Source organism: Cynoglossus semilaevis, chromosome 20, assembly GCF_000523025.1.
Source record: "Cynoglossus semilaevis isolate Cse_v1.0 chromosome 20, Cse_v1.0, whole genome shotgun sequence".
NCBI lineage: Eukaryota > Metazoa > Chordata > Actinopteri > Pleuronectiformes > Cynoglossidae > Cynoglossus > Cynoglossus semilaevis.
In genome coordinates, this window is record NC_024326.1 from 3,753,546 (window position 1) to 3,768,132 (window position 14,587).

General features: G+C 40.3%; 1 protein-coding gene across 1 annotated transcript in view; it reads right to left on the reverse strand.

Moving 5' to 3' along the window:
• Positions 1-14,587, reverse strand: part of tnr (tenascin R (restrictin, janusin)) — a 118,632-nt gene that overhangs the window by 50,058 nt on the left and 53,987 nt on the right. The window contains exons 4-13 of the mRNA XM_008333993.3: positions 14,458-14,565; positions 12,689-12,896; positions 12,505-12,605; positions 11,949-12,111; positions 10,748-11,224; positions 5,943-6,062; positions 5,670-5,813; positions 4,346-4,461; positions 2,136-2,286; positions 138-316 (exon numbers count right to left, since the gene is read on the reverse strand). Of these exons, the coding sequence (XP_008332215.2) occupies positions 138-316; positions 2,136-2,286; positions 4,346-4,461; positions 5,670-5,813; positions 5,943-6,062; positions 10,748-11,224; positions 11,949-12,111; positions 12,505-12,605; positions 12,689-12,896; positions 14,458-14,547 (1,749 nt within the window). The 5' untranslated portion in view covers positions 14,548-14,565. The remainder of the gene's footprint in view (positions 1-137; positions 317-2,135; positions 2,287-4,345; positions 4,462-5,669; positions 5,814-5,942; positions 6,063-10,747; positions 11,225-11,948; positions 12,112-12,504; positions 12,606-12,688; positions 12,897-14,457; positions 14,566-14,587) is intronic.

A 14,587-nucleotide genomic window follows, 5' to 3' on the forward strand; every position in this document is an offset into this window, starting at 1 on the left:
ATGTAGACCACCAGGTCTAAACCCACGGATGAATACAGTAGGTTTTTACTACTACTTCATGTATCTGTGCCATCACCACTGTGACCTCGGGTCATTGTGAATTTCACACACACTCAGACACAGACACACTCACTTACCTGGAGTGTGTACTGGCTGAGTGTAGGCTGGAGGCGGAAGGTGGTCCGTGGCCCCTCACCTCCCACAAGGCCATAACGCAGCACAATCTGATCGATCTTTGCCTTTGGCGGCGTCCACTCCACAAATGCCACGGTGTCTGACACGTCCCGTACGATCAGCTGAGTGGGGCCATCAATCACTGTGGGAACGCAAGAGTGTTTCTTTGTTATTGTTATGAACAAAGCAGAGTCACCGAGGTGGAATCTCTCAGTGTTTGACATTTCCCCGCCATGATTTCTTTCTCTGAGGTTAAGTCTTTGTTAAGACTACAGTAAGAAAACACGGTTGAAAAAAAATCAAATTAAATTCAATGTTTAGTAAATAAACATCTATGGTTAAAATTAAAAAAGGAAAAAATAAAAACTGCAGGGACAGTCCTTAAAAGTATTGTGTAACAAAAATGTCATTAAAGTCCAGATTAACATCTAACAACTTAAAGGTTTTTTAAATGAATTAAATCTAAATAAACTCTGTCTTACACAAATTTTAATTAACTGGCAAACTGGACGTGTCAGTTTGATTACCCAGTTTCCACATTTTCCAGTTGGACAAATGAAGTCATTAAACCTTCATTTATTCGAGGCTTGAATTAAGGATGCACCGACCCCAGTGTTCTTATTGGTATCGAACCTGACACTTTTTATTCAAATAATCTTACTCCAAGACGCGCCGATTCAGCAACTCAACTTTTCAATACGACCAGCTGGTCAGCTGGTGTTATAACTGCAGTTCACTGTGTCTCATTGTCCTCATGGTGAGTTTAAGTAGGTCAACAACGTCAGCAGTTTGGAGGGATTTTGTCCCTGATGTTGAGACTTATACAGTAACACTGTGTGTGTGTCTTTGCTTTCATTGATACATGGTTATAGTACTGCAATCCACCTCTGTTTATATTTGGTTGTATACTATGTAGTATTACTAAATACTGTCTAATGTGACGGCCAGGTCAGTTTGAAGACTGTTTTGTTTTTTTCCATATTTTGTGGTGAAATATCCTACTGTTGATGAGAAGAAAAAACTGTCCTCATCATTCCCCACACAGCTCTGCCTGTCCCTATGTAAAGGTGCCTGCCACTGCATTGCACATTTATGTAACCTCACCTAAAGAAGTATCTGCGCAGGTACTCTGTGAAATGCACAAATGAAAATACAGTACTCGTATCTTTTTACTGCCGGATGCTCCGTGGCTGTGCAGCAGCCGAGGATTCGTTATCAGGAAACAACCAGACATGTAAAACCTCATCAGACCTGTCTCCTGCTGAGGCAGTTGGCCTTATCTACGCAATGTGTAAATCCTGGACACTGATTAAAGCATCTCCAGGCTACGCTTACTGGGGAAAAAAAAAACAAAAAACATTTTATTTATTTTTATAATACAACCTGCTGTTGTAAGTTAAAAAAAATGAAAGACAAGAAAAGTACATTTCACACACTCCGCAGTACCAATATTTTACTATAGCATCACCGTTGAGCCTCACACTCTGTGCTTTACTTATTGCAGGTCAACCCTGATTTTTCATGTATTAGAAATTGGTCCCTGTGGTCTTGTCCTAGAAAATATCTTAAAGAGACCAGTTTCAAACATCCTCTGGTTTTATGTAAGACTCACCAACACATCCTGACTCCACCTCCAGGGAAGGATAAATCTTCTTTCTAAATAATTAAGCACCTTCAAATTTGTGTTTTTTTTTCTTTCTTTTATTTATCCAATAAGGTGACCTGTGCAGTGGACACTAATGAAAAATGTATGACATGGTGCGATAAATTATTAATTAATACTTAACCAGAACCTACAAAATCAGCAGAAGATAGCAGATCAATCCAATCAAAGAAACTCTACAATAATTACTACAATTTCCTCCATCAGTGGAGCAGAATATTTGTTTCACAGTTTGAGCATGGTGTTTAATTGATGGATAAATACTGTATATATAATACTGTATGTATAAGGTACTTACAGGTTGTGACGGTTGCTGTTACTGGCTGACTTCGACCCTGATCCCTCAGTGCCACCAGGTTAACTGTGTACTCTTCTCCTGGTCTCAGACCCGTCTGCACATATGAAGTGATGGTGCTGGGCAGCTGTGCAGTCATTCCTCCATCATTGTCCTGGAGGCGTAAAACACACCGACAGCTCAGAGACCAAACTCTAACTCTGTAACTCTGCTGCATTTTAGGAGGAAGTGTCAGCTATGGTGCTGCACTAACAATCATGCAGAGAGGTATGTTAAAACTATGACTTTTTAAACTTATTTGTAAACTTCTGATGGTAAAGCACATTAGGGTTTCCAAACTGCACTGCATTGCAAAAAAAAAAAGAGTTGATTTGAGTGATATTTTTCTTTTCTGCGGAGGCAGCGATCTGTACTCCACTAAAAGCCTGTCACTCATCCATCCAGAGCCCCTGCTATTCCCAGCTGTTCATACGGAGCCTGTGTTGCACATGCATTTTCTGCCAACAAACAGATGTTTGCCTGCTACTGCACCAACGTCCCCAAATGCCTGCACCGTGCCGGCTCGTATTGAGGGGGAAAGACACAACAGCCTGCACCTTTCCTGATTCACAACTGTAATTAGAGATGTACCATTTAATCACTTCAACTAAATTACTGGGGTGGGCAGCAGCACACGGTGGTAATGTTCCAGTAACAACCGGTGTTCAACCGCAATCATAACGCAGTTAAATAGAGGTGATGCCAAATTGTACAAAATGAATCACCATAATTGTATATCCTTTCATCTCCACTGTGTCACTTTGCTCATAATTACCCATCATTCAGCTGCTGACAGGGCTGGAAAAAGATTGTTGTGCAAGTGGTTTATTTGATTGGATCTAAAAGTAGTGAAGTTTAGATTTTAAGGCCGAATATTCTGGAATATTGTGTTGCTGAAACAAAACAATTTGCTGAGTTTGTGATTATTAAAGTTCAATCTAATCTGATCTATTGAATCTATCCTTGAAGTTCAAGGATTCAAGGCTTCATTTGTATTTTACATACAATTTAAAAGTAACATTAGAATATTAATGTGGAGATAACGTCATCATTTACTCTCATAATCAAATCATGAGCAACAACTGCTGTTAATATATGAAACACATATTGATAAAACAGTTCTACTGTTGTAATCAGAAACATGTGACACAAGACCAGGCTACAAAGCACAGCAGACATCCAATGCTAAACTGTAGCTCCCCCTCCTCCCCCCTCCTCTCCCCTCCTCTCTTCTTCTCCCCTCTCCTACCCTCCTCTGTTTTCTTTTCACACCACACTAAGTCCTCTGTTTGTTCACCAAGGCCAAAGCCACCATGCCTTCTTTCATTATGAGATTGTCAAAATTCAAAATCCCTCATGCTGGATTAGATCCACAGGTTGCAAGACTGCCAACCCATAATATGATTTCCCCTGTGGCTAAAGCAAGAGAGCGAGAAGGAGAGTGGAGTGGTGCTGGAGAGAGTTACTAATGCAGAAAAGGGAAAAAAGACCAGAAAATCAGACAGAAAAAAGAGGGTGAGGTGAAGGTGAAAAGATGGAGTGAAGTGTATCCTGGTGTTGGATGGAAATTAAATAAAGACAAGAAAGGATGAGACAATGACAGCTGGTCGAGGGAGAGCTGCTTGATCAAAGGAAGAGCTAGAAATAATGAAATAAACACATTAAGAAAGATTGTCTCCTTCAAAGGACCAGGAATAAACACAGAAACTTCCCAGTGATGCTAAGACGTTTGTATGTGTGATTCAATGCACAGAATCGGGTCCAGAATCTAAGAAGAATACAGACCCCTGAGAGGGTCTTCAAGGAGAAAACCAATTACTGGGAGAGGGCATGAGATTAGAGTGTTGGGAATAGTCAACGTTAGAGCAGGGATTAGGAAAGTGAAGGCTTTTGGCTTTTAGGCTTTCATCCTTTCAGCCTGGTCCTGCTGTGTTTTTGAAAGTGCCTTCTTTAAGGTTCAGAAATCTGAAAGCCTTATTTTTGGTACTGGGTTAAAAATGCTTTAGTTCCATTTTCCATTCCATCCACAAACACACTTTCCTGTTTATATTATCATTATTATTCTGATGAGCTGGTTTACCTGACAAGACAATGAAGATAATTCATTTGCGCAGCATGTGCTCTCACAGTCATACAGCGGTGGTGAGTGTTACAGCACGTTCACGTCTCTTTACCTTAGGAATGAAGCTGATCTCCCATCCATCGAAGGAATAGTAGAAAGGTTGCCAGTGGACCTCGACCGACGTCTCGGTGATGGATTTGAAGACTAAACCATCCGGATTAGAGAGATCTGGAGAGTTAGCCGGAGACGCATTATACTTTAGCGGCCCACACAGCCCATAAATCACCACTCCATCTGATGCCAACTGTGTTAAAAGTGCTGAAAGTTCTACTTTGGATTTCTCTTTCTGTTGACTCTGCCTTTGTTTCAAACACAAGTGATGCAGCGTTTGTGCAGAGGATTTTCAGCTTTACTGTTACTGGTATTACTACTACTAGTACTACTACTACTACTACTACTGTAACTATTACTGCTATTACTACTACTCCTGCTACTACTACTACTACTTTACAGCTACTCATAGGCCCTCGTGACTTTTTACTCCCTAGACACTATGATGTCATAACTTTAAGCTTTACCTTCCTCCTGAGCATACACCAAACTTGTATTAATAGCTCTAAGACAAATCCACATTAATCACAATGTAAACATGAGGTGAAATGAGGCAGAGGTCCCGATGAATCCTCCTCATATCATCCCAGGCTACATTTTCTAATTAGGTTCGGCAGACACAGGCCCACGATCTGTGTTTTCACTGATCAATGGTGGCATTTAGCTTAAACACTTTAAATCATCTTTATGTTTCTGTTCCTATCACTTAAATTAAATTCTCTATTCTGGGAATGAGAGGACACTAATACGGGAACTGACCAACCTATCACACTACATAAAAAGTATTTTTTAGTATATCCTAAAGTATATGAATTATACACAGCTATTTTTCTTCACATTATTATAGTGCTAGTACGTTCCCTAAGCTATTTATTTATTTTTCTAATTTGTCATTTTTTTTATGATTGCTGCATTTTTTTTTACCTGGAAACAAATAAGAAATTAGGTGTGAGGGAAAATGGAATGGAAATGAGTGACACCAAACTGGGTGTGTAGTTACTGGAGTGGCACTGATACTGATAAACACATATTGGTTTGGATTCATAGTTTCTTCTGTAAACCCCACTGCTGCTCCTAAGTACGATTATACAGAAAGTATAAAATAAATGTATTCACAGACTGTCTTCATATATTAAAATCACAGTGTGTCACCGTACAGAAATACCAGTGACAGACAGTGACAGGTCTGTGCCTCCACAGGAATGGTGTGTTTAAATGCATGAGCCTACTATATACAGACTATAAATATATACTGTATATAAGGCCAGTACAGTTTATGAGGAAAATTGTGCTTCTGAACAAATCTGAAACTGGACTCCACTTACATGTCCAAACAGTGATGCTGTCAGGGACACTGATGCTGTTGTTAATGACAGCAAACACATTTATGTTGTATTCCAGGCCTGCCTCCAGATCAGAGATGGTGCATGTGGTGGTATTCCCTGGAATCCTCAACTCCAGTTGCACTCCTGATACAGAGATCAGAGAGAAATCAAAAAACCACATAAACTCCATAATATGTAAGCACTATATTTACTTCAGTTCATGTTTTTCAGTAGAAAAAAAAATCAAAGCTTATTATTATATTATATATTTACCTCCAGGGCTGCTTGGAACGTAGGTGACCAAGAAGTCTGTCAGCATCGGTGACCCCTGCCACTCCAGATCAACAGTGCGGTCAGTCACACCTCGCACTTTTAAGTTCATTACAGGTGCCACTATAAAACAAATATAAAATGACCCAAAATTTAGTTCTTGTGTCAACTTCCTGAAATACCACTACAGTAGTACAATAGTACTACACCCACTGTGTTATAGCTCATATGGGTATTTAATGTAAAAAATAAAAGAACCATTCTTAGTAGTGTTTTTTCCTCCTCTTATATCTGCTGGATTCCAGTTGACTTCATGGAATTTTCTACATGACAAGACTTGGCCTCATTCCACACACATTCAAAAGACGTGCTCATTTGACACGTTGTGAAGTGAATGTGTTTAGCCCGCAGTCTGAATATGAGCAGTTGACTTAAGGAAGTCTTGAGAATCACACGACGATGAATCCTACTGTAGTACATTAATACTAGTAATGGCCAAAAAAAAAACTGCATTTTTTTCCTACAGTTTGATAGGTATTGTTTGGTGATTGTTTAGGAAAATAGAAGTTGGCCCATAGTTAAAGACTCATTCTAATAAAAATAAAAGTTGCATGAAAAGATTTGCATCCTATAGTTGATGACCTTGAGATGCTTTAAGTAAGTTTAAGTATTTAAAAAAAGAAGTTCACTTTACCATACAAAACCTTCGATGTGTTCCCTCAGGCCGTCACTTTAAATGTAAATGTGGCAAATGTTCTAAATCTGGAAACTATTGCTGCCCTCTACAATGTGCATTCTTATCAACTTATATACATATATACATATACATATATATATACATATATATATATGTGTGTGTGTGTGTATACCTTCACAACACAGTCACTGTCAACAAAAGACGGCAGTACTTGAAGTATCAAGGGCATGTGTGTTAACTGAGAGACAGAATCTCTGTCACTCATCTGGTCTGAAGTAGTAATTCCATAAACCAGAGTGATGACAGTGGAATGTAAATTCTCAGGCATAATCAGCAGTGCAGGCCTCTTCGGTCTACCAAAACAAAGAGTTAGAGGAGGAGGAGGAGGAGGAGGCGTCAGGTGAAGGATAGAAAAGAAGAAAGGACAGGACAAAAATGCAAACTGTTCCAGGCTGTGGGCATGAAGGGTCGGATGCGCAGAGGACAGCAGAGAATTTCAAGGGGAGAGAAAAAAAGACCAGAGAGAATCTGCTTGAGGAGAATAGATGACACCGAACGTCGTCTTAAAAAGACAGGACGATAAAAACAAAGAGCAAAGTGAGACAGAGTGAGGAGTAAAGGAGCGCTGAGGGTGATAAAGTGATAAACAACCTCTCATCTTATCATCATCTCTGTGTGTCCTGTGACACAAGACTCCACAACATCGCACAGAGACCCCCCCTCTCCCCCGGGGGAACCTTTGTACACTTCAAGTAGCAATTTCACAGAGTTCCTTCACACACACACACACACACACACACACTACAAATGGATGCTTCCTTTAAAGCAGTTTGCTCATTCCCATACAGTAAAGATGCACTGGGGACTACGCCTGCATCATTCCCTCAGTTAGACATGGATGCAATAACCTGTGGGATTGAAGAAGATTGAATAAATGAGCTCACGCAGTGGAAGGAGAAGACGAGCTGGTAAAAAAAAATAAAGACCATCGAAGTGAAGGGCAAACTCTCAGGAGATCAATCTGGTAAATGTTGCTCTAAAAAGTTAAGGTGAGAATGTTAAAGCTGAATCTGTGGCTCCTTCAGTCAACTCTCTACAAAGACCTTAACTTTCAAAATGTCATTTTGTTGTTGTTATGTGAAAGGTCAATAAGAGCCAGTTAAATTAAATGCAAATGCTTGTTTACTTGATTAAAATTTGACTCCCAGGACAGGAGCAACCAAACACCAATCAACGTTTTCTCAACTGCAGAATGTCAAGAGTGTCCCTGTCCTCAGTGAGCTGGCCGCTTTCCAAACCGTGGCAGCACGGTGCAGTTCCTCACACACGCTCGGTGTTGTTGGCACTTTATTCATTTCAGTTGGAGGACGCTGTTATCTGAACCAAACAAATAAGTCCAAGTCTCAACAACTTCCCTGCGCAGACTCTTCCCCAGATCATAAAAGAGTGTGTGGACACATTCAACTAACCATTAAAATGTTAATTCTCATCTACAGAGATTACACTCGACACTGACGCCCACTGGTGGTGGCCCCCTAGATGAATGCAAATAGTGTGCAACAATTCCTCAGGCGTGTATCCTTCCAAAGTTTTGCTGGCTGAAAGTTATTCAAGAATCTTGCCTGAAGTTTCTTAGTCTCGGAAGACTTATTTTCACTTTGTACTAATAGAAACAGAAAGGTCTACGGAAAAACTCCAGCTGACAGCAGAGGTCACAGCTTCATTTATAGAGTTACTTACCTTTAGGCTCATCAGGGATTATCTACACTATATATATAAAGAAATATATATAATTTAAAGTTAATATATAGATAATTTAAATGTATATATATGTGTATATATAAATATATATAAATATATATAACCTTTAGGTAAGTAAAATATATATACACAATTATACACATAATATACAATGTCTCTCCATTAGCAGTAGTGCCACAGGAACTTACCTTTAGGCTAGTCTGAAATTATCTACTATATATATATATAAAGAAAAAAATCTCACAACCCTATTCCTTTTCTGTGCCGACTTTAATGTTGGCACCACACAATGAAGTGAAGCAGGTAATGCTCTCCTAGCAATCTCCAAAACTAGATCTGTCCCTCAGACTGCCAGGAGTGCGGATTGTGGCTCTACAAAACATGTTATCGTAGCTCCAGAATCCAAAGGGGACATATTTGCACCATTTTATCTGACATTTGGCATTGTGCTTGTTGATGTAAGAGTTTCCTGCAGCTGCTTGGCCAAGAAAATAAATAACTAAAGCCAGGCCACCACTGTCCAAACACCTACCTTTTTACTTTAATGTCACTTTAGTTTGGAACTGTGGTTACCGACTGGCAACTTTCCATGTTTTAAGTCTCAGCACAGCAACAGAGCATTCTGACACTTGTTGGTTGCATTAACAGTCAATATTAGTAATGTACATTTTTCTCTCTGTTTGGACAGTTCAAAACTATAAACAGTGAGATGAGTGTACATGTCGACAGATGGTAAAACCTACTGTGAAAAATCAAATGATCTCTCCATTAATTCTGTCCAACATTTCTATTTCTCCATACTATCTATACATATTCTACACTGATATCTTTGCTTCTTCCAGTTTTTGGCAGCTGGAGGTTTATTCTGACTTGTTATTATTCATGAACCTCCTGGTGACTACATTCTAGTTCAGAAACTCAGGTCAAGATATTGCAGCAGAAGAATTCACAAAATGGTCAATTGTTTGTAGCCTCTTTGTTTTTGTCTCACAGCTGATAAATAGTTGCCTGCTCCTTATGCATTAGATTAGTAGTTTTGGAGCCAAGCAGAAACTGTGCTTTATGGAAAAAAAAATCTGCCCTTCTCTGTTCAAAGTCCACTCTCTCCAGCTGCACATTCCCCCACGCTCCACTTTGATCATCTCCACAGTTGAACTAATTGGTGCCAACTGTGTGAAGCATTCACCTTGCCTCGTGGTGTACTTGCCCTGCGGTGGTGGGTTAAGGATGTGTGGATACATATGTTCATACACATAAGGTCTGATGCAAATGACTCAAACTTGGATAAAAGTCAACTTGTAGATATATTTAGATCACGTTGTTGAAACTTCAAACCGCCTTCATTATTTCTGAAGGAAAAAGATGCCAAAACAGTATCATTTTTTGGTACTAAAAACAACATTTTAAAGCTGCCAGCCAACAGTTCCTTCAGCCGCTTCATTCAGTATTCAACCATCCATTCCTCCTGCAACAATTGTCTACTTAGCAACTAATTGCAGAGAAATCAGGAGTGTATTCAAGCTCATTTGGTCAGATAATAAACCTGAGGACAGCACAGAGAGATCAGGCCCAGTATTATCATCTGCAGTCCCTGTCGTCCTTTTGACTGCTGCTCTGTCCTAAATCATTTGTCTCCTATTTGACAGTTGCATTAACTTGAAGAGGGCAATCAGATATTCAGGGTTTTTCTTTTTTCTTTTTTTTTCAACTGTCTCTGAACTGACTCTGCCCAGCAAATCACATGTCACACAATCTGTATTTAAAGCTCAGAAGGATCATGGTGATTTCTGTAAGTGGTTCACTGGCATATTATTGTTGGTCTTAAACATCTCCACTCTATTAAACTCCACTCCAAACACATTTATGACTGGGCAGCACAAGGTCAGCTTGAAGCTATAATTTAGAAAAGTCTTGTGAAGAAAAGAAACTACCTGTTTTTTAAATGATTTTCAACAAAAACAAACCTAAAAAATAGGTATCTAAAACCTGCTTTCAAGTGTTGATTTGAAATACTCATCATTGTCTAAAGTATAACTCATGAAGTTTTTGTCTGCACACCTGTCTGTCTACTGCTGCAGCCCTGATTTTGTCAGGAAGCCTTTTCTTTTCCGATATTCATCCTGAGCTGTTAGAGCTTCGCAGTGTAATTGTGACGGCTTTGAACTAAGAAGGCTGCTCTGAGCTTCTGGTTCTAACTCTCACTGACAGCAGGTATTAAGGCAGGGGAAACTTCTTTGTCTACAATTTCTGCTGTCGGGGAGTGAACCACAAATGTCAGACAAACCACCCTTTGTAGTTGACAACAGTTACGGGATTAAAGTGAATGGAGGAATGGAGGCTAATGGCCTACCCGAGTTGCAGTCGTCTCCGGCGTAGGCAGCCTGGCAGTTGCAGAAACCTTCTTTGCAGACTCCTTTGTTGCTGCAGTTGTTGGCACAGTAGAGCAGCGAGCAGTCTTCCCCCACGTACCCGGGCCGACACTGGCACGTGCCGTTGATGCAGAGTCCCTGGTCCGAGCAATCGTTCAGACACCTGCCGACCATGCAGTCCTCACCGGTGAAGGACTCCTCACACACACACTCGCCGTCGATGCACAGGCCCCGACCCGAGCAGTCTGAAGGGCACCGTGGTTCCGAGCAGTTGTCTCCGCCAAAGTCACGGTCGCACACGCACTCCCCTTCCACACACACCCCCTGCCCTGAGCAGTCGTCCGGGCAGCGTGGCTCAGAGCAATTTTTGCCGCCCCATCCCTCTTCACAGATGCAGCCGCAGAGGTCAAAGCTGAAGCTGCCATGACCGCTGCAGCCTGGGACAAAATCCAAACGACCTACGCACAGGGGAAATATTGATATATTCAAAGCAGTATTAGCCAGGGGGGAAAATAATCGTTTCAACTTACGATGCATTTTATAACCATGACAGAGGAAACTATTCTCAGGAGTTAGAATGGTTTGCATTTCAAAGAGACAGATCAGTTTATCAACTCGAAAGCTGAATCAGATCAAATATCTAATCCTCTTATTGTCTGCACGTCTCTACGGCCTGGATGGCAGAAACAGTTGTCACGACTTCAGTGAAAAACCTGTCTCATTTTTCAACAATCCTCTCGGAGCTCAGCTCTCTATCCTCATTCTGAGTTGGATTGTGTCTGTGAAGATAATCATGCCCCCACCAGGGAGAGGGAGTGTTCTCCGAAAATATATGAATGGGCTGATACTGTCAGTGGAGCATTTGACCAGAATGTACAGATTCATTAATAACCCTATTTCAATTATTTTAAATGACTGACAAATGGTTTTTTTTTTTTTTGTAGGTCTGATCTGGAATTATTTTAAATGACTGACAAATGTTTTTTTTTTTTTTTTTTTGTAGGTCTGATCTGTTGCTGGGTCTTTACGATGTTTAAAAAAAATACCAAATATATTTGCTCTTTTTAGTGCAGTGTCAAAATATACTGAAAGATCCTACACTGGTATTCAACATTTATGAATTATATAATAAAAAGTTAAGCAGAAAAGCAGGTCTTTTTCCTCCGCCTCACTGCGACTCACCCATGGCTGAGCTCTCACCACAGCATCCAGAGCCACACTGAGCTCTGAGCATGGACACCTCCCTCTCCAGCATCTCCACCCTGGTGGCGAGTTGCTGGATTGTGGCTGTTGCTGCACAACCACATGCAGCTTTGGGGATGTTGATGCGGTGAGTAAACGTGACCTGAAAAAGTAGAGGAGACTTTTTAAAATGCGTTTGTTTTGTCTATGATGTACAGACGGACAGAGCTGTGCAGATTTTGTGTCCACATTTTATTACATCCAGACTGTTGATTTATTTATTTTGTTGCAGTACTATCGTCAATTGTTTTACAATAATTAAGAGAAACTACAACAGCATGAATGAACAAGATGTCAAGTGGAAACAGTCGTCATCTATTCCCATGACTAATCACCATATTATTCACCTTGGAGTAACTGTACTGTTATAGATTATTTGTCCAGTTCCCACAATTCATCAGGGTATTGAACTAATAAATAGGGACGGAAAATCTGTCTAGTGTCTTTTATGCAAAGCACATTTTAATATCCTTGAAAAGTGGAGAAAAAAACCCACCTGGCTGTCCGCGTCCAGAGTCTGTTCAGTGTATTCTGTTGCTTCAGTTTGATCCACTTGACCCTCTGCAGGAGGTCGTGACCCCAGCTCAGCATTTGGACCTAAATATGAAAATATTTTTGTTTTTAATCCTGAAAATTTTACATGACTCGGATACAAATAGTTACAAAAACAAAGTGATCACCGTCAGGCGGGTCTGATGCCTCCAGGTCTACAGAACACAGAGATTCAGCAGGGACATTAATGTTGTAGACATGGTTAAAGACCACCGATTGATCACTCAGTGTCATGTTGGTGGACGGAGCAGGCTGATCCCTGCCCAGGGTCTGTCTCCTCACACGAGTTGTACGAACCAGCTTCCCATCCACTGATGGAGCAGCATGAGTAGCACCCTGCGGGGAAAGAGCATAAATGAAAAAAAAGGGACTGCACATGGACTCGGGGTTAGAAATTGTTCTGTACTTTCTAATTTAGGTTTACAGAATGACAGGGGGAAAAAGCCCCGGGGGGGGGGGGGGGGGGATGACACTAATATAAAAGCATATGAAGGATTTTCTCTGTGGCTGCAACACTGACATAACAATTTTCAGGCTGAAAATGTGTGTTGTTTTCAAGACTCCGAAGAAACATTTTTTATATTATACATATTTTAGTCCTTAAAAAAAACTATTTTTTTGTGTTAATGGCTTAAAACGTAAATAAATAAATGGACAAATCTGAACCTTTCAGCTGGGTTATGGATGGTAACATTAAATTATAACAATAGGTTTTAAAAGGTTTTTTTTATATATTGTAACAGATTCACTGAAATGTTTCACTTTCTAGTCATTTCTTCTGACGGCTTCAGTCTTTTCTCCGTGTTGGCAGGACTGTGTATTTAAAAGCTTTTCTTGCCAAGTTCAGTTCAAACACTTGGTATCAACATTCGTGGGCTGTATTACAAACAAAAGCCAATTCATTTCTATTCGTCTGATGTCTCTTCTGTTCAAACACCGCTAAGACGGAGGCCAAATAATGGATTTGAAGAAAATCATTTGCCAGTGAGAGAGGCCGAGGGACCAACAGTGGAAAGATGATATTTTAATAAATAAATGTGGAAAAAACTCCACAGCCTGGGGGTTAACGGTTTCCTCCAAATGTATGCATGGCACATACGAGATAATTAAGTAAAAATATAGATGTTTGTTAGATTTACAGAGTAACATTTTAACTGTATTAAATAAAGCATTGTCTTTAGCTTTTCTTTTTTTAGCTGATTCCTTCAGGCAGGGATGCCCACACTTGAAAATGTTGGAAATATTTACTCATTTAAACTAAAGATGTACAATATCTGTTTGGGTAAATATTTAATGCATAGAGCTGTATGCCACAATTCAATATGTATATATACAGTATGCAGTGAGGTCAACTATCTCCATGCCCTGGCCTTATACAGTCCATGTCCAACTTCTCTGATCTCCAGTAGCAGACAATGCCAATTCCATTTTATGCAGTTATATAATGTATAGAATACTGATAAGTTCAAGGGCTGCGTTTTTTTCCTAGAAGAAGCCAGCATTTCCATGATGTATGAGTAACGGTGGCTAAACTGGCAGCTTATTTAGCCGAGCTTTGTAAATGAACACGAGGCTCTGTTGTAGTCTTTGAGTTGCAATCGACTCCATTACTTACACGAGCATCTGAATGTCTGATATCAAGAGCTGCAGCTGAGGGTTGGTGGAGGCTGAGAGAACAACAGTACAACAGCTAACATGGTGTAGTCGAACACAACAATTCTGGTCGTTCTGTTCAAAGTGCAAGACTGGATTCAAACCAATCAGTGGTTAGTGTCAGCTATTCCAGATTGCTGCCACGAATGGTTGATTGCATGTAAATAATAAATGTAAAAAATGCCCCTGCAGCTGCATGAAAATAATAATAATAAAAAAAACAGTGGTGTTTAACAAATTTTACCTGGAGAGCAAGGAAAAGAGCCAGAGCCAGGAGCCAGGCTGTTGAGGGCAGAGTAGCCCTGTGCTGCTGCTGCTGCTGAGAGGGTGGCATGATGGAAGGAAACTTCACCTGAGGATGAGAGAGAATCAGA